Source organism: Lynx rufus, unplaced genomic scaffold (assembly GCF_022079265.1).
Source record: "Lynx rufus isolate CCGP_SWC_20201006 ecotype Redwood Valley unplaced genomic scaffold, mLynRuf1.p SCAF_27, whole genome shotgun sequence".
NCBI classification, from domain to species: Eukaryota; Metazoa; Chordata; class Mammalia; order Carnivora; family Felidae; genus Lynx; species Lynx rufus.
Genome location: NW_025814842.1, coordinates 6,011,851 through 6,037,301, shown reverse-complemented (window position 1 = coordinate 6,037,301; position 25,451 = coordinate 6,011,851). Strand labels below are relative to the sequence as shown.

At 48.5% G+C, this 25,451-nt stretch overlaps 1 protein-coding gene across 11 annotated transcripts in view; it reads right to left on the bottom strand.

Moving 5' to 3' along the window:
• TRRAP (transformation/transcription domain associated protein) overlaps positions 1 to 25,451 on the bottom strand; it is a 112,450-nt gene that overhangs the window by 8,746 nt on the left and 78,253 nt on the right. For 6 of the 11 annotated variants that reach the window (XM_047089075.1, XM_047089073.1, XM_047089077.1 and 3 more), the window contains exons 52-67: positions 24,740 to 24,859; positions 24,256 to 24,543; positions 23,950 to 24,087; positions 23,199 to 23,311; positions 22,676 to 22,811; positions 19,518 to 19,709; positions 16,714 to 16,942; positions 15,859 to 16,124; positions 15,197 to 15,297; positions 11,281 to 11,482; positions 9,971 to 10,135; positions 8,186 to 8,276; positions 6,732 to 6,931; positions 5,679 to 5,940; positions 2,299 to 2,524; positions 1,201 to 1,418 (exon numbers count right to left, since the gene is read on the bottom strand). In XM_047089075.1, the coding sequence (XP_046945031.1) occupies positions 1,201 to 1,418; positions 2,299 to 2,524; positions 5,679 to 5,940; positions 6,732 to 6,931; positions 8,186 to 8,276; positions 9,971 to 10,135; positions 11,281 to 11,482; positions 15,197 to 15,297; positions 15,859 to 16,124; positions 16,714 to 16,942; positions 19,518 to 19,709; positions 22,676 to 22,811; positions 23,199 to 23,311; positions 23,950 to 24,087; positions 24,256 to 24,543; positions 24,740 to 24,859 (2,947 nt within the window). The remainder of the gene's footprint in view (positions 1 to 1,200; positions 1,419 to 2,298; positions 2,525 to 5,678; positions 5,941 to 6,731; positions 6,932 to 8,185; positions 8,277 to 9,970; positions 10,136 to 11,280; positions 11,483 to 15,196; positions 15,298 to 15,858; positions 16,125 to 16,713; positions 16,943 to 19,517; positions 19,710 to 22,675; positions 22,812 to 23,198; positions 23,312 to 23,949; positions 24,088 to 24,255; positions 24,544 to 24,739; positions 24,860 to 25,451) is intronic. The other 5 variants (XM_047089081.1, XM_047089083.1, XM_047089079.1 and 2 more) reach the window with 3 other exon arrangements.

Below are 25,451 nucleotides of genomic sequence, written 5' to 3'. Positions count from 1 at the left end.
GAAGTGTGCCAGCACAGGGTCATGGCAGCAGCCGCACTGGTGCTGCGGGGGTGGGGAGGGAGTGGGAGCTATGACCCAGTATCTGCACCAGCCTGTCCCTAGGCCACAATAACCACTTGCGCCTGCCCTGTCAGCGTGGTACGTGTACACAAACACACCCTCCCCCTCCAAATACACACACACACACACACACACACACACACCTCTGACTTTTAACGAACATAGGTTTAATTTGGTCTAAGCTCAGTCAAACCACAGCTACTGGCTTGTTCCATGGTTTCAACCCATAAAGACATCCCACAGTGACTCGAGGGCATGTATTTGGACTGTCATTTGGTGCTGACCAAGAGGTTGTTTCTTTGGAAAAGACAAAGAATCATCTATTACCCACAGATGTAATCAACACTACAGATCACATCATGTGCATGTTAAAATGCATACAGTTTTCTGTATACTCTAGTTCCTCAACTGACTTATTTGGGGGATAGTGAACTTTAGGGTGAAAGATTTTAAGTCAAAACGGGTTGGATTCTTAGCCATCAGAAGAAAGTTCCCTATGGGACTGGCTAATATGCATTGCAGTAGGCTCCCAACCTCAGAGGTTAGATGCTAAAATGTTTTGACCGTGGTTCTCTTCTCTAAGCGGGATCACAGGCATCTCATCTCTGCCCGTTACAGACAGAAAGGCTCACTCATGAACCACCCAGGACAACTACGTATGGAAAGGCCTTACTCGGAGGCTGCTGGTGGCCACCTGGCCACGATTTCTGTGGCGTTCACAGGCCTTGCTGACTTTCCCTTGCACCGCATTTCACTCCACGAAGGCTCGCTCCAGCAGGGGCCGTGCAGTGCACTGTGAGTTCCAGGAGTTGTTTGAAGACCGCACTTAAACACACTCATAACACGCTGCTAACATGCCCACAACAGGCCCGGTGCCAGCGCACGTTTCCCCAGAGCACGGGTTCCGGACGGGGGAAACCAGCAGCGCGCACAGGCAGGCACCCCCCTTTCCCAAACACTCATCAGAGCACCCGTCTTGCAGTGAGAAGGGAGCGGCTTCTTCACCGCACAGGGTCCTCATTCCAGAACCCTCCCTGCTTGGTGAGCTTCAGGGCATTCTCAGTTCCCCAGACGGCACGCGGGAAAATCCGCAAAGGCTAACGGGACCGGCTGTGTGCTCCCAAAGCACACCTGTCATACCTGTGAAAAATAAGTGCCTCTTTGTGGTTTCCTTTCTCTTCTCCAAACAGGGGTTCAGGAGCCGGAGCAGCTGCAGGACGCGCTCCTCTCGCCGGGACTCCGTCAGGCAGGCGTCGTTCATGACGAGGTACGGGTAGATCTTGCCGTTGTGCCCACGGATGTACAGTCTCCTGGCTGCCGTGTTGTGCTTCTGCACAATTTCCACCCTGGGCATAAACCTGCCCAAACAAGCACACGATGAAACACCAACTCCCCTTCCTGAGGCTCGACTTCCAATCCTCTTTGAGAAGAAAAGGGAACTTTACAAAGACAGCACTCGGAATCGTCACAAAAAGACAGAACGTGCAGCTACAGAGGTCACTCTGACCAGGTTTAAATGGTACGACGGGATTTTATGACGTGGGGGAAGACATCTTGACACAGGGAAAATCAAAGGCGGAAGAGTAGATGACGCTGTCGTCGTAAAACAATCGGGCCCCGGGCTCCGACTTCAGGAGCTCCAGATGGGCAGCTGACTGGGCGCTGAGCACCCAGCCACAGAGCCGGGGGACAGGACGGTCTGGCACAGGAGCAGGCTGAGGATGGACACACCCTCGCCCTCACCTCCCTCCCGTGCGCCCTGGCTACGGACGGAAGACGAGGAGCAGGGTGGGCGGCCGGAAGAGGAGTCAGATTTGGAGGACTGGGAAATCCAAGTCCAGATGCACGAGAGAGCAGAGCTCCAGGTCTGATTACGACCATTTGTTACCACACCTTCAACGTTTAAAATAAGATACAGTATACACACTAATGAATTTTATAATTGCCCAATTCTGCTTTGACTACTAAGCTTTAAAAGTTTTACAGACCGATAACCTTTCTATCACGCCCAGTTCTGTGGAAATTAGAAAAGAGCCTTTTAGAAACAAAAGAAACACAAAGGGGACACAAGCAAGACATTTACCCCATCAGTTCGACCAGAACCCTCTACCGTGCTTGATGGCTCAGCTTGATGGCTCAGATCCGAGAACAATCTCTCGTTCTCCCACTTCAGGGGCCAGAAGGAACCAGAACGGCAGCCCCAGGTCTGCCCTGAGGCCAGTCGAGCGGCTCACTTACCTAGCAATCTTGATGTAATAATGTGTCGGCTTTGGCATCAGAAATTCCCCTGGAATTTCTACTTCAGCCGTCTGTGCTGAGAAATTGCTCAAAAACCGGCACTTTTCTTCTATGAGGAAGAACTTTGGAAGCTGCTTGGTTTTAGCCTCCAGGATTTTGATCCACTTTTTCAACTTAGAGATAAGATTATGTAGCTTCATGGATCCTGGAACGCTGAAGTCAAAATCTTCAAAATAAAATGTAATTAGAAACATTTTTAGTCATCTGGGGTGACCCGGAATTCACTACAAAATCACGCTCAAGAGCGTCCCAGAGAGGAAGCAGGAATGTTTTACTCTATACCTAACCTGGAGCAAAGCATTTTTGCCTCTCCCGCTCTTTAGAGTGTAAGCTGAAGACTGACCGAGTGATGGGGACCCTCAGGTGGGACCGGTCTCCCCCCAAGACTGGAGGAGGGAACACATGGAGCGCCGCCGACAGGAAGCCTCAGCCCCAACGGTCACAGGTTCCTTTCAGGAAAGGATGCGGGGAGCACCCTGAGGGGCACGGGAACCCAGGGGGCCGGCAGCCCCACCTGAGAGCAACCACCACAGTGAGGGGCCAAGGCAGTAATCCAATCCAGGCAAATGCTAGGTTATAAACCGGTTCATCAGAAGACATTTAGACAAGAAACTAAAGTGCCAAACACGGAAAGCATGCATTTTATATTTAAATAAAAATCCCAGATGACTGTGTTCCTCAGATTTTACTGAGACTCAGTACTGAAAAGGCAATTAAACTGAGAAGTCCGTCTTCAAAAAAGACCTCAACCCCGCACTGATGAGCGCCACTGGTGGGAGGGGCTGCACGTGACTCTCGCTCGCAGGAGCCCGAACATCAGGATAAGCCACACCATTTCTGCGGGAAACGGACCCCGAGGGAGCCACCATCCTTGCGCCGACAGGACCGGGATCTGTGATATGGCAGGGTGACCTCTGCACTCAAGCTGAAGGGCTCTCCGGAGCCTCTTGCAAACGCTCTTCTGCAGAGTTAGGTCGTGCGGGGTGAGCCTGGTGCAGTCCTGAGAGGCACGCCCAGCCCAGACCCTGGTCCCCTATCCAACCTGCCTCCCCTCTACCAGGGTGCTGCAGGCTGGACCGATGCAGGAAGGCGATCGGGGGTAACCGATGTGCCCGGTGAGGGCCCCATCGACACCTACACGGGCGGCCCAAAGGCACCAGAGGGGCTGCGGCCGTCCAAATGCAAACCCAGCCTCCGAACACCCAGAAGCACCGCAATCCACAGACCCCCCCTGGGTCAGCCCTGTGGCCACGCCCACCTCCACCCTGAATCCGAACACCTGGCCACCGACCCACTCTCCACCCCCGTTATTACGTGATTTCACAAACGCTTCGTAACAATCTCTCGGCAGGCATCCCTTTGAATTGGCTTTTCACTCTCGGCATAACCCAAGGCTCGTCCAAGTCACTCAATCAATGGCTAACTCCATTCTGTCAATCTTAAGCGAGCACGGATGCATCACACACTCCCCATTCTTATTCGGTTTGGTGCCACTGCAAACAAAATGGCTGTGACATTCATGGACGAGTTCGTGCAGGGAAAGAAGTCTTCATTCTCTGGGATAAATCTGACCTGTTTTTGAGCTTTCTCCCACCTCCTCACTGGGTTAGGTAGCAGCCAGCACGTGCAATACTGGCCGAGGATGGGAGTGGGCAACTCTCGCTCCCTTGTGGGAACTAGAAGGTGGTGCTCGGACCCAGAGACGGCCCTTCCTGGGAACGGGTGACCAGAGGGGATGCAGAGCTTGGAGTGAAGTATCTGAAACGCCCACACTTGGAAGAGGGTCAGAGCCTCACGGCGGTCGTCTCTCACAGTTCAGTTTTTAAAATTTTTTTTGTGTCGACACCCAAATGACTTGTCTCCCTCTGAATGTTCTGTTTCAGATGACATTTGATTTAACCAGCGGACATTTTAAGGTAAAGACATACTAAACAGGGGCACCTGGGTGTCTCAGTTGGTTAAGCATCCAATTCCTGATTTTGGCTCAGGTCATGATCTCACGGTTTGTGAGTTCGAGCCCCACATTGGGCTCTGTCTGCGCCGAGTGTGGAGCCTGCTTGGGATTCTCTCTCCCTCTCTCTTTTTGCCCCTCCCTCACTTGTGTTCTCTCTCTTTCAAAAATAAACTTAAAAAAAAAAAAAAGACTTAATGTCCTATTTTTTAAGTAAAATAAGGCAGTCTCCACAAAATTCACCTCAGACTTTTCCTTTTTCAGGAAAGACCGACAGCATGTCACGTGAACATCACAAGGAAAATAATCTAAGGTGACCAAAGTGCTTCAGGGTAAAAGATATGAAAAGCTCGTATTTTATCGCTCAAAGAGCATCTTCTTCAAGGTGTGGGATCAGCAGGGGAAGCCCCTCGACCTTAAGGCGAGTCCAGTGTTACCTTTAATGCCCAGCTCACAAGCAGGGGAAGACACCCGGGGGCCCCGGGCTGCCTGGAATGATGGCAGGACGCACCCTATCCTGGATGGATCAAAAGTAAGTCATGGCTGTAGCTGCAAAGCATCCCGTGTAATTAGTGGGACATATTTTCTTTTATGTGATTTCAACAGAGTCTACACAGCGCAGGTTTCCAGCCGTGTTCTCTGTGACGTGAGTTGTTAAAAGATACTTTAGACACACTGAGCCCTGGTGCTCGCCTGGGCTCCTCCGCCAGAGGGTGGGCAGGTTGGCAGGGTGGTGGCAGGACACAGGTGGCAAGATAGCCTGCGTGGGGGACACGGTCGGCCCCTGTGCACACGTGCTGTGGGAACCAGGGCCCCCGTCTGGCAGATGAAGACTGAGGCCCCGGGAGATCGGACCTGCTCGCCTTCGACCACACCAGGCTGGAGCCAAGGTTCATACTCCTGGGGCTCTCGGAAAAGGCCTGGACCCAAACCAGGGACAATTGATGATGATACAACCTCCTGGTCATTCTGCCACCTGAACACACTATGAGTCTGAGCCCTACTTGTCACCTTGAGCCCACTGCCTCACCTCACACTGTTCAATTTTCCTACAAAAACCAAGTGTGGAGGGGGGTGGGAGGGGAGGTCGGGTTTAGCCTGAAACCCTCCTCTTCCCTACACCCTCCATCCCTCAGGCGGAGCCTGGTTCCAAACCTTAACCCTTCACTTCAGAGAAGGACGGGCAACCACAGGCTGGCAAGAGTCACCGTGACCTTGTGACCTTGTGACCTGAAGCTACATTTTAAACAGAGTGCTGCCAGCTCACCCAGTAGAGTGCTCACGAAAACAAGGAACTAGCTGGCTGAGATGTTAAAGGCAGACCAAGAACAGCCAAGTGGAACTCTGTAGGTATAGGGAAGGGACTCACCGGTTGTGAACTGGCCCTTTAGCTTCTGGAAGACAGGGTCCTGGGCGGTGGCCTGTGCCCGCCTGGCCAGGGACTCAGAGGCCGCACTGGAGAACATGGTCGAGACGTTGGACACGTTCTCTAGGCCCACTCCGAACGTGCTCACCAACTTCTTGACAAAATTTAGAGTGTGGGGGGTAATTTTGGCATCCGACACCGCTCCGCTTTTCTCAAATGCAACAGAGTAACATTTCGCCAGGCCCTGCTGGAGCTGCCTGAGAACCTAGTGGAAAGAGACCCAAGACGATGCACAAAACAGAGCTCCCAATTCAAGCGGCTAACCAAACACATGGCACCTGCTTGGCAGGTCCCACCGCCGCCTCCCAGCACACAGCACGTGTAAAATCAGACAGCACAGAAGGGACAGAACGCCTGTGCACTCCACGGTGTCAGCTGAGTTTTTAATGATGGTGACTAAGTGTCTTGAACATTAAAAAAAAAAGAGAGAGAGAAAGAAAAAAACCCAAACCAAAACTCCACTTTTTGGGTCACACACATACCCTTCTGTTGTCAGAAAACCCTTTCTATGCAGCTAGTTCTGAAGTTACTGTTGTGTGTCTGACACACACATAAGGTAATAGTAACAAGGGGGCCTCTGGGCCAACAAGATGAACATCTAGACAACAGGGCTCATCACTCTGTCATCAGCTTGCACTGCTAACACCACTAAGGAGAGGGCCTGGCTGTGGAAAAGCTCACTGGAGGACCAACTCCGCCTCCGCTACCTACACCTGCACCCAGCGCACACCCACCACCACCGTGGCCCGGGTAACTGCTGCTAAGTGATACTTAATTGAGCACAGTAATAAGCACGTGAAGGCCAGCGGAACTTTCTCAATTTCACCTCCTTCTCAAGTTTCCTGCTTCAAATATTTGGGGCTGCATTAGTGCGCAAACATTAACTATCTGCTTACTCTACTGTTCGATTCGACAACACAGACATAAATGAGCAGGCACCCAATCTGAAGGCGACACGGCCCAAAGCACACGGGACGATGGGTTCTCTGCACGTACCTCTTCGTGCCAGTTTTCTCTGAACCAGACCATCTGATCGACGATGCCTTCCAGGGAAGACAGAAGTGTTGGGTGCAGTTCTCGCTGCATGTGCATGATTCGGCTGCAGCGCCACATTGGTGCTGTTGCTCTTATGGGCCCTGGATCTGATGCAGAATGGGACTGGTTACCCACTGAACTTGGCTGCTGCTGTCCAGAATCTGAGAGCAACACACACAACGCCAATGTCAGCGCAAAACTGGCCCGATGCGAGAGCTCGGTGCTCTAGAGGACCCATCGGCCAAAGCAACGCTGTTCCTGCCGGCGTGTTAGCACATCACGACAGCCGGCTCCCCGGGGGCTGGGTGGGAGCCGCCCCGGCTCCGCGGAGAGGTGCACTGAGGGACTCAGGCCCACAGAACGCCACTGCCTACAGCCTGGCCTCCAGTGTGTCGGCAGAAAGCGAACAGGCCCGTGTGCTGAGCGGTGAAGTGAGGTGAGGGTGCGTGAGTGTTCGTGGTCCTCTCCTTTTTAACTTTGCTCAAAGTTTGAGCATTTTTTAAGTGTTCGGAAAAAAATTCTTCACATTCCTTGCAGACGGCTCAGGGAATCTGAACGTACTTAATGGGCAAGTCTCCATGTTCTCATTGAGGAAAGCCAGACCATGTACGTTAAAAAGGTATTTTTAAAAAAATACAGTCATCTGCCATGTGAGAAATACGTCATAGAAGCAAGGCCCGTTTTTCTAGCTTCGGCTCAGTCAGAAGAAAAAAACCTTAATTTTCAAACGACCAAACCACACATCCACCTGGGTGTGGTGGCCGTGAGGCCAGCACAGAGACGTGCGTGCAGTCCCTGGCTCACCCAGCTCATCAGCTGGGGGTGCAAACGTGCCCAGTGGGTCAGGTCACCTTTTTAAATAGTCTCTGGCCTTGCAGCATAAACAACCGGGTGTTAAAAACGTCCTGAAGCAAAGGGGCTTCAACTGCTCACACAGTACCATGTGCAGTGGGCAACTGAAACCATTAGTAAGTTATTAACATACGACTACTGTTCAATATGGATTAAAACCCTTCTGGTTTGAGTAAATTTTCACATCTGGTAAGACTGATTTCTATGCGGTTTCTTCTGACAGCAGAAGATATTTCTTATAAAGGACACGTATAGTAGGTGACACTTATATTGCTTACCAGGACGCATTACTGAACTCTATAATTTGAGGTAAAAATTTCATATATTTTTTTCTACTTATGGACCAAATCACTCAGGTAAACAAACCCTATTAAACCACAGCAACGGCAAACCACTGACTTCCCTCAGTGATCAGGTTTTGCCTCCCAGCCCCGAAGTGTCCTCTCACTGGCTAGAGACAGACAGGCTGAGGGCGGGAGCGTGTCCACAGCCGTCGGCACATGGAATGCCCCCATGCAATGAGCCCTCCTCGGTCTGGCCAGCTGGCCCCGCCCGAGACATACCGCTCTTGTAGCGTTCCCGCTGCTCTATTTTCAGGGTCAGGTACAGGGTCCGGATGGGAAAGTAGACCGCCTGGGGATACACGCGTCCAACCTGCTCAGAGACACGGAGGATAAAGAGCACTGCTCACCACTGTGCTTCTAGATGAGGACAGTTTGTACGGAAAATAACTTGTCGTTCATAAATGGGCGGGGGTCTGCATCTGGACCAAGGAGGCAAAATACTATACCACTGAGCTAATACACGAGTTCGGATTAAACAGCAGGTCAAATACCTAGTTTCCCTCGAAAGATCTGAGAGAGATCAACGTGGTGCCCAACTGGTTCTGCCTAGGGACGGATGGTTAATGACAGAGAATCCACTTTCGTTTGATTTGGTAAATCTGAGGAGGGCAAAACACACTGGTCCCTGGATCCTACTTGGGTAAGTAACAGGGAAACACAAAATGACACCAGTCAGTCCTTATGTTAGGCAATTCACTAGGAACCGATTCTATTAGGTTCATTAGTGAAGAACTTTGTTGTACGTGACGGCAGCAAGGAGGATGCTGAAAATTTTCTATTTAAGGTAACAAACACCAGTCTTACCAAACCGGGGCTTTATGGCTTCTTCGAAAGGTCTGAATAGCTACTATCATGTTACACTCTTCAAAATGTGCCCAGAAGACACCAACGACATCTAGCTCTAGACGTTCAATGAGGACAATACCAAATGGACTGAATCGAGCAGATAAACGTCAAGCAAAATGCCAGCACCCAGGAACATAGCTGCAGTCTCTCGAGGGAAAAAGTAAAACCATTTCTGGGTACAACGTGGATGATGCATCTCATGTAAAGACAGATGAGCGTAATATTCCTAAATGCTCAGTTGGGAGCCACTTCATTCGTGAAGTCAGTCACGGGGCTAACTTTACAGAAAGAAACACAGTCAAGGGGACTGTACATGAGACAGAACAGTCTCCAAATGTCTACTGTCTGGGTCCTTCCTCTACCCAGCAGGCTTCTCACAGAAGAGGGACAATCTGAAATCATCTCAACTAATGGTCATGAAAGCCCACAGGACCCCAGTGTGTCCCATCTCCAAAGCCCGTCCCCAGTGCACACAGCTTTCACCCTGCACAACTGCACGAGGTGGGACAAGGCTACCATTATGCTGACTTCAGTTTGAAGGGAGGCTCCAAAGGGTTCCGGCACGATGATGGGAAACCAGCTACGATCAGATACGCATTTCACTGTATTTCAGAGTAATCACTAGTAACTGTACATTTTAAGAGAATGCTTGTTTCATCTGCATCTTTATGTGGCATCATACGCAAGCCAAAAAATTAGCATTTTAACACGTAGCAACCGAGTGGATTATTTCACTGCAACCTTGACCTATTCTTCAATCACTTCTTTTTTTTTTTTCTTAAGGCTTTTATTTTTTGAGAGAGAGCGAGCGAGTGAGCAGGGGAGGGACAGAGAGAGAGGGAGACACAGAATCTAAAGAAGGCTCCAGGCCCTGAACTGTCAGCACGGAGCTCAGAGCCCGACACGGGGCTCGAACTCACAAACTGCGAGATCATGACCTGAAGTGAAGTTGGATGCTTAACACACTGAGCCACCCAGGTGCCCCTAATTCTTCGATCACATCTAATTGTGCTTCAGATCAAGTGATGTCTAAATGTGTACATCTTCCTATCTTTCACTTATTTTCAGTATTTTGAGCATGCACTTTCTTTCCAGAAAAAAACAATGTGAAATGAAGACATAATTTTCTTGTGAACAAAGAGACCTTGTTATTCGCACCTGGCTAATAAGGTTCAAAAGCAGCTTTCCCTCGGAGCCAACCAGGCAGGTGAGCAGCTGGGGGATCCAGGCCAGCCACTGGATGGGCGGCACGCCGATGCAGTACTTGTCGACAGCATCTGCCAAAGTATTTTTGTCGTCATCAAAACTCAGAAGCCACAGCACCTAAGACAGGAGGAAAAATCCTAGAGGTGAATAAAAATTCTGACGCCCTTAATCCGGTGCCTTTTCCCCAACATAGCACATAGAATAGCCTTATGGACAATGTGTGAAAAGTAAGTACGAAATGGCCAATGCTGCTAAACTTCATGTATAAATCACAGACGGATAAAAACCCAAGTGTGCACACGGTTCTTATGTAGACTCAGCATTACTGACAATCATTAACTGCCCCAACCTGCCGGCGACCAGTGGCCAGTGACCTCCGAATTCACACTCGCGACCTCACCAAAACAAAATGGCCTTTTGCCAAAAATCTCTGATGAACAGCACCCCGGCGTCAGGTGGGCCACACGCTGGCAGCCTGGTGTCCACTGTCTGCAACAATTATATCGAGAAGTAGGCAAATCCGAAGTCAGATACTTAGGCAGCTTCTTTGCATCACTATAGCTAGTCTGTGTTTCTAGGGTCACTTTTAAATACTAGGTGCTGACATTCATTCCAGATGTTGACGTCAAACCAAGGAATCCTGAGAAACCCAAACCCTTAACAGACAAAACAGAAAGCAGAACTTACTCCTACATTTTCTACAAGGATTAATTCTGGGTTTTGTTTCTGTTTCTTGAATAAATTGGTAAGAATTACATAAGTAAAAAGACGAGAAGCCACGCTGAGGAAGCAGCCTCAGGGTCAAGCAGTCACCCTCGGCATGGTCCATGGCACAGTGCTGGGGTGATATGGGACAAGAACTCTAGCAGCTGTGACCTCACCCTGCAGTGTCTGTGGAAGTCAGAGGATGCCACGCCCCCTGCGACTAGAGCTGAGCAGCTCTGTGACCGTGCGCACCTTCCCTGCAGGTGAGATGTGAGCATCTATGGGGTGTCCAGCAGGTAAGCACTGCTCCCCCCACCCCGCCCGCCGACAGCCTCCCCGGCAGTCTCCAGAGGGAGACCTCACAGAGAACACTGGACTCAAGTTTTCTTAGTTCGCAAATGGAACCATGACAGATGCTGTCAAGAGTGACGGGGACCGATGGTGCAGGCGTGAGACAGTCCCCCCTACCCCAGCACGGATTAGGAAACAGCCGATTCCTCGTGGAAGCCTTAAGGCTACTGGAGGCCCTCGGGGAAAACCAGTTCTTTCGTTCTCACCTTGGCTAAGTATTTCCTCGATTTGCTCTCATTCTGATGCCGGCAGGCGTGCAGGTAACAGGTGATGGCGGACACCCCGAGGTGCAGCTGCCGCTCCTTCACGAAGATGTTCTCCAGGTAGTCGCCCCACATGGCCCAAGCTTTCACCAGCACGTCGTGCATTTGTACAGCTGCAGAAAAGGCTTTGTTTGCTTCCTCAGATCTGAGAGGACACAAATCAGAGCATAATTATTTTTAGGTGAGCTTTGTGTAACATAAAACCAAGCATTTTAAGATGGATAATTCAATGGCGTTTAGTACACTCAAAATGTCATACAACTGCTATTCAATTGGGTTCCAAAACACTGTCATCATCCCAAAACGAAACCCACACCACGGAGCAGTCGGTCTCCGTTTCCCCCAACCTTTAGCCCCTGGTGACTACCAGCCAGCTTTCTGGCTCTGTGCCTTGACCTAATCCGCATGGTTCGTATAAACGGGATTACGCATCATGTGATTTTGCGTCTGGCTTCTCTCAGCACAGCGTCTGAGGTTCACCTATGTTGTAGGCAGCGTCAGCCTCTCGTTCCTTTTTAAGTCTCACTTCTGTCCGTTGCACTGCTTACCCGTTCACTTGAGCTGTTTTGCCAAGTTTTGTCTGTGCCGGCTACTGTGCACAGAGCTGCTATGAACACTCGTGAGCAAGTGCCTGCTTGAGCACCATTCCTAATTCTCTTGGCTATGCATCTAAGACTGGAATTCCCAGGTCACAGGATAATTCTGCATTTAATTTTTTGAGGAGCTGACAACCATTTTCCACAGTGATTGCACCACGTCACTAGCTGCAAATAAGAGACGGTTTTGCATCTTCCAACAACATACAAGACACGAAAGAACTAGATATTCCTGCCCCTTGTGAATCTAAATGCAGATCGAATCCAACCGCATGAAAAGGATCATACACCATGATCAAGGTCAAATGAGATTTATTGCAACACAAGGTGGTGATCAACAAACAAAAAGTCAGCCCATGTGATGCATCACATGAACAGAATGAAGAGGAAAAACATGGAGCCCATCAGTTGGTACAGGAAAAGCATTTGATGAAATCCAACACCCTTTCATGATAAACACGGCCCACGAACTAGGTATGGAAGGAAACTACCCTAACAGAATAAAGGCCACACACAAAAAGCCCCTGGGTAACATCACACTCAGTGCGGAAAGGCTGAAAGGTCTTCCTCTATGATGAGGAAAAAGGCAAGAACTTTCACCACTTCTCCTGAACTCAGTATTGAAAGTCCCAGGTAGAGCAATTAGGCAAGAAAAAAGCAAAGGCATCCAGATTGGAGACGAAGATGTACAATTATCTCCATTTGCAGATGACGCGATCTTACGTAAAGAACACCAAGAATCCACACACACACACACAAAACGATCAGAGTAAATAAACACTTCACAAAGTTGAAAATGTAAGAGAAGTATACAAAATTCAGCTGTATCTCTATACTTTAGCAATGGGGAATCTAGAAATAAAGTTAAGAAAATAATTTACAGTAACATTAAGATCTTTTAGGAATCATTTAACACAAAAAATGCAAGACTTGGACGTTAAGAGCTATAAAACACTGTTAAATGAAACAAAGTTAGACACCTCTTGTGTTCATGAACGGGAAGATTTAATATCATTATGATGACAATATTCCCCAAGTTAACCTACGGATTCAAGCTCTACAATCCTGGCTGCCTCTTTTACAGAAATGGATAACCTAACGTTCACGTGGAAAAATGTTAGTGACTCCAAACAGCCAACAATCTCGAACAAGAATCAAGCTGAAGAACACTTCCCTGTTTCAAACTTTACTGCAAAGCAACAGTGAGCAACACGGTGTGGCAGCCGTGTAAGGACAGACGTACATCAGGGGACGGAACCAAGTGTCCAGAAGCAAACCTGGATTCCTCTGGTCGACTAACTTTCAAAAAGGGTGCCAAGGTCATTCTACGGGGAAGTAAGTCTTTTCAAGGAATGGTGCTGGGACACAGTACGTACAAGTGCCAAAGAACGTATCTGGACCACTACCTCATGCCACGTATAAAAATTAACTCAAAGTGGTTAAAGACCTAAATGCGAGAGCTAAACCCGTAAGACTCTTTCAAGAAATCACAGAAGTAAATCTTGTGACCGTGGGTTCGGTGGTGGGGTCTTAGCTATGGCATCAGAAGTACGAGCAGCCTAAGAAAATGGATGCACTGGACTTTGAAACGAGAGGCTGTGTGTGTTGGGGGCACCGGCAAGAACTGAAGTGTTGCAGTGACACACCCGACAGAGAGACCTTCGTCCACACGTGTAAGAACTGGAGCTCGAAGGTAAAAAGTCAGATAATCCAACTAAGAAATGGGCAAAATAACCGAACACACATCTCCGGGGAGAAGGATAGATGCTCAACACCACCCACCACCAGGAAAAGGACGGTCAACACTGCAGCGAGGCACCAGCACGGCCGTGATCAGCAAAGTGGGAAGTAATGAGTGCTGGCAAAGATGCGGAGAAACTGGAAAGCATAGAGACTGCTGGTGGGAATGTAAAATGGAGCAGCCACTGTGCAAAACCATTTGGCAGATTCTCGAAAAGATAAAGTGCCACATGCCACAGAGTGATTTCACTCCGAAGTATGTGTCCCCAAGACCAGTGAAAGCACATGCTCACACAAAACCTTGTACGTGAACGTTCACAGCAACATGACTCACAGCAGCCACGAGCAGAAACCATCCAAATGCCAATTAACTGTTGAGCAGATAAATAAAATGTATAGACACACAGTGGAGCATTCTTTACCCACAAAGTGGAGCAAAGCACTTGCATCGGCTACAGCACAGACAACCCTTAAAACCATGATGCTGTGTGAGAAGCTGGGCACAAAAGGCCACAGACTGTATGGTTCCATTTATATGAAATGTGGAGAATGGGCACGTCATAGAGATAGGAAAAGATTAGCAGCTGTCAGGGGACAAAGGAAGGAGAAAATAGGGAGTGACTGCTAACAGGTATGTGGTTTCTTTTGGGGATGATGGAAAGGTTTTAGAAATAGCAGGTGGTGATGTGTACAACTCTGTGAATGTACTAAAACCCACTGAACCGTATGCTTTCAAATGGGTTATTTTATGTCATGTGAATTTAAAACACTAAAAACAACAAAAAAAACAAAAAAAACCTTTTACTTTGACAAAATCACTTCCTTATTTAAAATAAGCTAAAGAAGTAACCCCTATTGTTGAAAACGTGAGAGTTTGAGAGCGCTTCAAACTCTACATATGGCATCGAGCAGCATCTTGTCAGTATATCTCATTTGTACACTTCTTATAAAACTTCATCTGATGTGCATTTCTGCAAAACAGGATTCTGTGACCTTTTTCTGTAATGCACCAGATGATAAGCAGGTTTAGGCTTCGTGGGCCCAACAATTTGTCACAACTGTGGCTGTAGTGTGAAAGTGGCCACACAGGCAGTGTCAGTGGGGATCGGTGTGTCCCAGCACATCACTTATAAAAACCAGATCCTGGCTGGGTTTGGCCTGCATGTTACTACCGACTGGTCCCCTGCTCTAAAACAGGAAATGTCTCCATAAAAGGAATGAAATCACCCCTGGTCCAAAATGTCATGCTGTGAAAATGGGGAAATGAACCCATGCCATCAGCATTTTTGTGTTCAAGCGACTCATTTTTAAAAAAAACGCCTCTAAGTTCTATACATCAAACTGGCTTACCAATCTGCCGCAACTTACTATCTTCACAGAGATAGGACACCTGAAACATCACACCAGACAACTGTCACCGAACCATACAGACTTTGAGCTTCACAGGCACTTCAAGTTATAAAAAACTATTTACATAATCTGACGAATTTTCCTCTTACTCTCCTTCTACGTAACATACATACTTGTTGATCTGAGCCAAGAACATTCCCTTCAGGGCGTAAAACTCAGCAGTCATCTCTTTTGTGAAGTATTTTAGGTTCGTAGATTCAATAACTTCAAGGCCCTGTTTAAAAGCAAACAAACAAAAAAAGTAGGAAAAGAGTTACTGAAATTTCATCAAAATATTTACCTAGGCGGTAAGCCCTAAAGGTCATCGACAAGTGTACGTGAAGTTGACAGCAGACCTCGCCCCCCACAAACAGCTCTAGATGGACAGACAGACAGCTCCTAAGTGAATTGCTAAATGCCAGATTCAGTGCTGGACACCTTAAAGGATACTGTTTTTTTCTATAGCTTTATGCGTCTAGTTCGTCTCTTCGTTTTTATTAACGTTCCTCTGATCGTCGTCAAAATCTCCCTTATACCCTCATAATCAGTTTTTCATTTTCTTTCCTTACATAACCTTAACCAAGCGTAGTATAGAGCGGAGACCATAAAATGTACTTCAAACGCTTCAGTGCTTTCCTTTCCCTTTCGGTTTTTGAAAGGACAGTCTCCCACTAACGAAGCTGTGCTTTCAGAAAGTTCTGGCTCGCTTTCCCTACAATCTGCACCAGGAGTTCGCACGTGGGCACTCGCTCTTCGCCGGACCGCCTCAGCAAAGGGGCTTCCGCTGTCACTGTACCTGCATACACTCGTTCTTCCCCATGACTCCTGCCAGCTGGAGGTAGCATTTGACTTGCTGTCGAATCTTCTGGAAGCAATCCACAATAGGCACAGTTGGAATAGTGTGAATACGACTTAGTATGTCCAGAGCTACATTGACCAGTCCTTGTTTTCGGGCAATTTTCCCATACTGGATGATCGCAGAAGCAGACGCATGCACCCCGAGCATGGCATTGTTTGAACTTGGATCGTGCTGAGAGCTGTTTTCATATGCAGTTACAATCGCTAGAGAGCAAAGAAAAGAGCTATCAGTCTCCGCGAAACATTTCTCAAAGTGTTCCACGATAAGGCTTAAATAAAAAATGAAAAACACACACACATGGCTCATGAAAATGGGAAGCTCTGTGATAAACCCGTTACCTTTCCTTGCATTTTACACAAAGAAAGTATTTTACGCAAGAGTAAGGTGTAAAAAGCGCTGACTAGTGAGCTGAGCATTTACCATCGTGGCTAACAAATGGCGAAGGTGGCTCTACACAGAAGTCTGGCGGGGTGAGGGGATGAGCCAAAAGGCCCAGGAAAACTGGAGAAGCCTCCACACGGCCACCTTCAAGTGGCTCTTCCTCGGGCACCTTCACAACGAGCGCCACACCCCGGAGCTCCGATCCCCCGGCCTGCACCCCAGCAGCCCCGGTGCCAGCAAAGTGTTAACAGGGTGGGGAAATCTCCCCACCTTTCACTGCCTTCACCTCTACCCTTGCCATACCAACCACCACCTACCCAACCTGCCAGAAAATAGAAAATCTGGTAAAAGAAAAAAAACACGACAAAACCAAGACATGAAACCAGAACAGTGGGGTGTCTGGAAAATTACATGATGAATGCATGCCGGACCAGGTAGGTTTACCCTGGTAATGATGCTGCCTCCACATGAACACGCTGCTCCAGTGGGACAAGTCATCAGACACGATGGGCAGCCGGTTCCTCCAAGTCTTCACCACCGTCTTCATGTCATGTAGGCTATTGTTCCGGCCCAGGTTGGTCGGCTGCAAGCCTGCGTTTATTTGTGCAGCTTCCTGAAGTTCAATGATTTGCTGGGCTGCCTGAATGGGACCGGCAGAAGGGATTCCACGGTAAGCATTAAAGAGCACATGAGGAACATAAACCAGAGCCCTTCAGCAATCCAACGACTGTCAGGCTCTCACGACTCACCGAGGAAGCTCTCCAGCTCGTACAGACACCTCAAGGCCACGCTTCACTTACTCTTCACCCCAAAGTGTGCTCTTCTGCTCCCCCCACTTTTAAAAGCTCAGCTCTGCGGCTACTGCGATAGGAGAGGGACGACAGTGGTGTGGGCAGCACACCTTGCTAACGGCAGTCCCCCCACACTAGTTCTTCCCCATTCCCTCTGCCACCAACGAAGTGTGGCTCTCCTACCGAGCTCAGACCACAGCAGCCTGGCCCCCTGCCCTCAGGCCCTCCTTCCAGCAACTTAAACCCAGAGCCACACCATGCATCTGAAAACAGGATTCACAGGTGATCCCTTTGGGCTGGCACATACATCTTCAGTCATGTCTCTCGTGGGTCTGTCCAACTCATTGCCCTTCACACCCGGATGAGTTGCTGGCTCCAATCTTCTGGAAATGCCCTGGCACAATCCCGATCCTATCCAAATCCTACCTGGAAGGTTCTACTCCCTCCCACAGGGATTTCTCCCTTCTCTAAATCCTGCGTTTACTCCCTGTCCTACCACACGGCACTGAATTCTTGTTTGAAGTTTTGCTTCTTATGGCTGTCCTCTCTCTCCAGCTGGATGCTCCGCTGGGGCAGAATTGTTTCAAAAGTGTTACATCCTCGCCAACGTGGCACTAGGCTTGGCACCTGCTATCTCGTTGACTGAGCTTAGTGGAAGACACTGGCTGCATGAATCTCTGCTCTCTATCCGCACCTCAAGTTCAGGGCATTGCCTTCAGTGTCCTGAAACCTCCCTCTCACCAAAACCTCACCAGAAACCCAACAGTGGGGTATTTCTTTTACAACAGCTTTACAGACATACAATTCAAATATCACTGAAATCACTCAAGTTTTCAGTTCAGTAGTTTTTAATATATTCTCAGCACTGTAGAACCATCAACACCACCTAAGTATGGAACATTCTCATCACTCCCCACAGCGGCCCTGGACCCATTCAGCGGCCTCCCTGCATCCTTCCTCCCCACGAAGGTTGACAATCACTGGCCTGCTCTGTCTCCGTGGAGTGTCCTATCCTGGGCACTTCTCAGAAGTGGAGTTAGACGGCATATTGCCTTCTGTGCCTGGCTTCTTCACTCAGGGTATTTCTAAGGCTCACCCATCTGTACCAGGACTCCACTCCTTCATACTGCCCAGACACGCCACTTTTTATCTACTCGTCAGTGGAGGATCACGTGGCTAGTTTCCACATTTTGGCTATTTAATGTACACTATGCTGCTGGGAACATCGGCGTACAAGTATTTGTGTGGTTGTGTTTTAGTTTCTCTAGGATTGAAACTGCTGTCATACGGTCATTCTACACTTCACATTCTGAAGAACCGGCAGACTGTTTCCAGGCTATTTTATAATCCCACCAGCAGTATAATGTGGGTTCTAATTCCTCCACATCCTCACCAACATGTTACTGTCTTTTTTTATCCTAGTAGGTGTGAAATAGTATCTTGCCATGGTTTTGATTTGCGTTTTCCTAATGACTGATGCTGAGCAGCTGTTCCCTTGCTTGTAAGATCATCTGTACATCTCCTTTGTAAATGAAATTGGGTTCCTTATCAAATTTGGGCAGTTTTCAGCCCTTATTTCTTCAAATGCCCCATCAGCCCCTTTTCTGGCTTCATTCCTTCTGGAATCCCTACTATGGTAAGTACGTTGGTACACTAATTCTATATTATTTGTAAAACGCACCCACTTAAGTCTCTGCTCAGTCAGCTCTGTGGTCAGCTAGTTAACCAGAGACTTCCCCAAAGACCAGAACCAGTTAAGTCTCTCGGCCTTTGCTGAGGGGCCGTGGGCCTGCCCTGGCATGCATTTGACACTCAACCAGGCGATTTTCAGTCCTGCCTTAGCTGTCACTTCCTGCTTATACAGAGCCTCAAGGGCAGCCAGAGGGGTGCGAAGAAGGGGGTTCTATGGAGAGAAGCAGCACATGTGAGGGGCTGTGGGGAGAGTGGGGAGAGACTGCGTCAGAGCTGAGCAGCTGAACAGGTGGCCTGTGTGGCTGGAACACACTGTCAGCAACAGGGAGACGACCCACAGAGGAAGAGGCTAAGGAACAGGCTAGACTGGCAATCTTCAGGGTCTCTGAGGACACAGGACTTTTTAGGCTGCAGCGGCATCACACATTGATGGTGGCACAGGGGACGTGAAAGAAAATGCCTAGAGCAAAATTAAGAATCCTCAAAGTCACTCGTGGGATGTCATCTGTCATTTACAGCCCACAGAAGCTCCCAAAAGAGAAGCCACATTTCATCCCTCAGGATTCAGACTCTGGCCTTCCTTTCGCTGAGGACCAGCTTGAATGAGAGAGGACAGGACAGGTGAGAGGATCTTCCTCTCGGTCATCCAGGTCAGTTTACGGACCTAAGCCTGGCCAGGGGTGGCCTGCTGTGACGGCCCCCGAGACTGCCCGAGGACACGCGTGTACCCACCTGGAGAAGAGGTGTGTGCACGTGCGACACCACGTGCGGTAGCCGCCGCCACTCGCGGATGGCCAAGCTGCTGGCCATCTCCACCAGGCGCTCGATGAAGCTGAGCTGCTGCTCCTCGGGGTGGCAGATGGCCAGGTACCCGCGGTACATGTTGACCTTCCAAGCCATCTCTTTGGGGCAACTTACTTCCACCTGGTGGTGAAAACACAGTGCGTGGATGCAATGGGCAAACTTCCTTTCAGTGTGAAGGGTCAACATGATAGGCCGATTGTTTGGGAGCCAATTTTACAAGGAGATAAACAGACATTAAGCCATGAATAGATGCTTCTTTTCTTTTCAGAAGTCAGGCATGTAGATTGCATTTCCTAGATACTCTCCTTTTCCCAAAACCAGTGAGCAGCCAAGTCTCTATAGGGTCCTCGCTTTAAGGTCATTAGTGATTCCAAAAAAGAGGGAAACTGATCGCTGTTGTGACAGAAAAGATTAACGACCACCACTCGGCTACAAAGTCAGCCAGAGAATTTCCAAAGGATTAAATACACGTTCACCTCCACTCGGATCGATATAATTTTGAATTGTTTCCAGTTCGTAACTGTTAGCCTGAGAAACTGATCTAACTTGTTCCATGTTATAGAAGGAAGCAAAAGTCGATGGTTTAGGTTAGGAATATGAAAAAACACTCATAAATTTCACTGTCACTTAATTTCCCCTAGATTTCTTCTATCTTAGTTATCAGTTCTATTATGAAGCAGACTGAGCCCAGAGCGGTCACATTTCCTCTCGCTGGCTCTGACCCGGCCCCCCCACACATGGCTCAGAGCCACGTAAAGGCTCCACATGCTCCCCTTTCTGCCCTCGAAAGCTCTATTTGCCAACCACCTGCTGAAGAAAGCATTACAACTTGTCTCATTTGATCAGTCTCTTACAGAGCATTTAAAAACACAAATGATAAAAAAATTAAGGTCTTTTCAAAATAATCTCTGTGTGTTAAGAAGAAAGCATCTCTCCGTTGAAGGTATTTTATAGGATTTGATGTGAGACCAACATAACATTCATTCTGAAGCATCTTTAGCAAATAAACACGATACACATTTTAGTGCCCTAATACCATCTAAATCACGTAAGTATCATACTCTGGTTTCTCTTCAGATCGAATAAATCTTTCGCCTTTTACTAAATCACGTAAGTATGATGAGGATGGTGAAGACAGCGCCATCCTGCATTCATAGAACTCTCTGGCTTGTTTTTTCTGACACCTCACTTCTTCAAGCACGTTCACATTCACAGCCTCTCTTGATCTCAATAACCCAATGATGGAAGAAATTCAGGAAGACAGACTTGTCAAAACGTGTGCTTCTAATACAATCCTCTAAAATCACACTGACCTCACATTTTCTGGACTTAAACACTATTCAAGAAGATGGGCTTTTGTCAATCACCACACCTATCCTCTGTAAACCAAGAACACAGGCATCTCTTCTGTTTCCTATGCCGTTTATTAAACCAAACCAAGAAATAATGGTACTTCTGCAAGCAGCCCTGGAATCACAACGCACAGGAACGAAAACAGAAGTCATTTGATGTTTTTCCTTTAAGTATTAGTAAATGAGTAAATAATTCTGGACTATGAAGACTACTTGAATTTATTGCAGACTCCTAAGAATGTTTATTCACATACTTTGAGCTTTTTCCTAATCAGCATGTGCCTTACAAGTCTTTGGAAAACTATCAAGTGCTTCTGAAAGAAGAAACTCACTGATCAGATTATGGATAGCACGACGCTGCGTGTATTTGGCTAAGTGAAACCCTGGGAAGGGAGTAAAAAGGAAACATCAGATCGAGCTATAAATATTTACTCAGTAGAACGTAAATACATTTTGTCAGAAAAAAAAAAAAAATCTGTATTTTACCCATAACACGAGACTGGTCATCTCTGGGAGTAACAAACTCCCTGCATGAGATGAGCCATTTCCAGATCCCAACCCCAAAGTCAAGCCCTGTTCACACAGTCTGTGACCATCTCAGTTCCATGACCTTCTACATGTTTGTTAAAGAGTAACATCAGGAACCATAGTAACCACAATACAGGTTAAAATTCTGGACTCCTCATTTGCGAGAAAGCAGCCCCATAATCCCATGTGCTCTTGCCGTCTCCAAATGACAAGAGAAGAGGAAAATCAGTGGTGTGGATGTAACTAAACCCTACTGGGTAGAAGGGCAGGTGAGGACAGGACGGTAGCACTTCCTTCAGCTCAACCCCAAGCATGAATGTCACAGGGAAAAGGTGGAGAGCCGAGGAGGAGCAGGGAAGGAGGCCGAAGGGGAACAGGAGGAAGGGCCCAGATGACAAATGAGGAGCAAAAAGAACGGCTGCATCCGAGGACTGCCTAACGTGGGGTCCAGATGACACAGAGTCGTACCGTGCAATACTGCAGCTTTCGGGGCCTGATCTCCCCCAGTGGAGAGAGAGGGAGCTGCACCTCTGTGCCCACTTTCCCGCTGGGTACTCAGTTCTGCTGGATGGAGCTTCATCTTAAAAAATGTGGAGCTCAGGGCACACCTGGGTGGCTCAGCTGGTTAAGCATCCGACTCTCAGGCCATGACCTCACAGTTCCCAGGATCCAGCCCTGTGTCAGGCTCTGCACTGACAGCATGGAATCTGCTTGAGATTCTCTCTCTCCCTCTCTCTCTGCCCCTTCCCTGCACTTGTGTACCCACTGTCTCTCAAAATAAACTTAAAAAAAGAAGTGGGGCTCAACCAAGTTAATGACTCAAGTTCCGTTACGCTACGCTGCTTTCACTCGTGCGACAGGGAACACGCTTTGTAACCACATCACTCAGCAGACCTTACCGCCAGGCCCGGCCCGGGATGTGCCCTTGCTGCCTGCACTTCCAGCCGTGCTTCTGCACCAAGTCCGCCTCGACGGACTACTACTTAATCTAACGCCTAGATGGAACCGATCCAGGAAAGGGGTTAGAGACGACCAAAAATAATGCCTGCTTCCCAAGTGCTATTTTTCATCTGCCAAAATGCCCAGTTTGTTCTAAGTGGAAGAGAACACTCTAGAGACTGAGGGCTTTGTGGAAGGGACCCACGCGGCTGTGGAGAACATAATCTGGGCCCAGCGAGTTATCAGGCAGCAGGAAAGTGGCCTCACCTGCACCAGTGCCTCCTTCATGGCGGTCCAGTTGGACACCCGCCAAGCACACTCGAGGACGAGGTAAGGGTTTATGTGCCCTTTGGACTGGCCATACTCCGTCAAGGCTTCCCATTGGTTCAACTCCTTCGAGCACCTAGAAGACCAGGGATTCAAGAGCACAAGGTCAGTTACCAACACACTCGCAGACTGAGACAGGGCAGGAGACGAGACATTAAGTCGTTTGTTGCCATTCCACAGAAGAAAACAGACATTTTCCCCCCAGAGCAAATTTTCCCCCGAGGTGCCCATGGCCGTGAGCCACCCGCTCTCTGAAATAACAGCTCCCCCAGAACACCAAGGGCTGCCCGCCACAACACAGCGGAGAGCTCGGAGAACTGGAAGAAGTTGTTCCTTTCTTCATAATATGGCCATAGCGAAAGTAGCGAAGTCCCCTTTTAAAAACACACGTGAGGAAATTTCAGAGACTTTTTTTACTGGATCTCTTCATGGACTCCTGAATGCATCAAGCACACTGGCATACCGAATCCAGTGGTCCTCCCAAAGCTGGTACTCTGGGAAGATAGCAGGGGACGCGTTACTCCTCTCATGCTCCTTCTTGGCTTTGTCCATTGCCTTCTCGTAAGATTCTTGTGCCTGGAGAAGTTAATCATGCTCTCAATTATTTAGGACAACCTGGATCTCAGGCCTGGGGGTGCCCTAAGCTCTTCTCTAAGACCACTGCCACCCGAGAGGTTCTACGTGCACAGGGAACAGGGATGGCCCCGTACCTCCCGCCCCCTCGCCCGTCACAACAGACAGTGTAGAGACAGTGTAGAGACCCAGGATGAATCTCTCTGTCCCTCAGTGAGGACAGCAGAGCCCAAAGCTCGTGCCTGTTCTGGAGTTTCTGCGGCTCAGTGTCCTACACAAGGCTGAGAGCCATATCCTGGGTCAGCGACCCAGGCTACATATAAAGGACAAACACAAGGATTAAGATTTCAACACTGAATGTAATCTACCTGCCACTTCCAACAGGACCACTGACTGCAGATAAAAAGCATCCACGTTAGCAACTAACGGTAAAGGATCGTGGACTGAGTTTCAAAAATGTTCGTGTCATGTATGTGTGTTTCTCTTCAACTGAGATTTCAATCAGAAGGCCTTTCTACGCAGGGTAAATGTTTCAAATAAACACGTGAACTTATTTAACGTGAACTCTGACTTGACAATGTTAGAAACCACCTCTCCTCCATGCGGCTCGGCCGGCTCATTGGACACTGGGTGGTGGCTACCTGCTCAAAGAATCCGTGCTGCTCGTAAGCAATGGCAGTCGCCGTCTCTGAATACTTGCAACGCTTCTGCCACAAACCAGCCCACATATCTTCCTCTTGTAACAGAGAGTACAGTTCAGCCAGGGAGTCCAGGATCTCCTGAAAACAGAGCATGGTTTCTTGAGTGCTCCTGATAAAAACCTTTCCTCTTCCTCCCAATAAAGCAACGTCACTGGGCTGTAACTTAAAATCACTCGGGAGAGGCTTACTGAAACCATGAGGCCCCAGACCAGGAAGACGTGACCCAGAAGACAAGGTGGGCCTCACCTGCTGGGGTGGAGTTATGCTCTCCTGCTCATAAAATTCCGTGGTTTGCTTCGGCTTAATCTGCAGACTCAGACCTTTCTCAAAAGCCTGGTGCTCCAGCATTAACGTGGACCGGAACCAGAGGTTGTGTGTCTTCCCCAAATACTTCAGAACGCAGGGCCTGATGGGAATTGGGGGGACACACTGGGACATGGCCTCGACGAAGCAGTTCAGCGCGCTGGGCTGACAATCCCGCTGCACCTGGTGGCTGCCGCTGCACAGGAACGGGCTGATCTCACCAGCCAGAGCCTACAAGCGAAGCACACGTGAACTGAGGTCTTCGCTCTCTTACACAGCAGCTGACAACATTTGGGGAGGATTCACCATTAGTGAATGGGGCGTGGTTGCCTCATCCTTTGAAACTGAGCCAAGATTGTTTTCTTTCACCGAGATTTATCAACACCGAAAACCACATCTTCCAAAACAGGATGTAAGACAGACTCACGTGCTGCTGTCTGTCGGACAGGATTTTCCACAATCTGGGAAAAAGCTGGACCCACGTCTTTTCTGCCAGTGTTGTGGAAATGTGACAGAGCTGGACAAAAGCGCTGAGCAGTGCTCCCGTCTACGGAAAGAACAAAGGTCCATGTAACCACACAGGGGGTCTCATGTCCACGCTCAAGATACCGCTATCTCTGCTGTCTCGTGCTTTATCAGACACTTATCCACTGTCAAATTTTCAAAGATCAAGCGTCACAGCAGAGCATAAACACAGATTCTGAGCATGAGGAACCCATGGGTGCTTAGGAGTCAGTGACGTGCCTACATATTTTTAACTTCTTTTAAATGTTTATTATTGAGAGAGTGAGCGTGCACACGTGGGGGGAGAAGCAGAGACAAGGAGGCAGGATCCAAAGCAGGCTCTAGGCTCTGAACTGACAGAGAGCTTGACATAGGGGCTCAAACTCATGAACCATGAGATCATGACCTGAGTGGAAGGCAAACGCTTAACTGACTGAGCCACCCAGGCGCCTCTACATTTTTTGACTTTTAGGGCATTTTCTAACTTTTAAGGGCATTTTCTAACATGGTTCCACCACGTCCAAGAAGTATAAACGCAATACTGACACAGATGTGTTAACAAGAGGCACAGGGACTCCATCAAAGCTGGAAACATGAAAGAGGAAAAGAGGAGGAGCACATGCATAGAAGGGAAG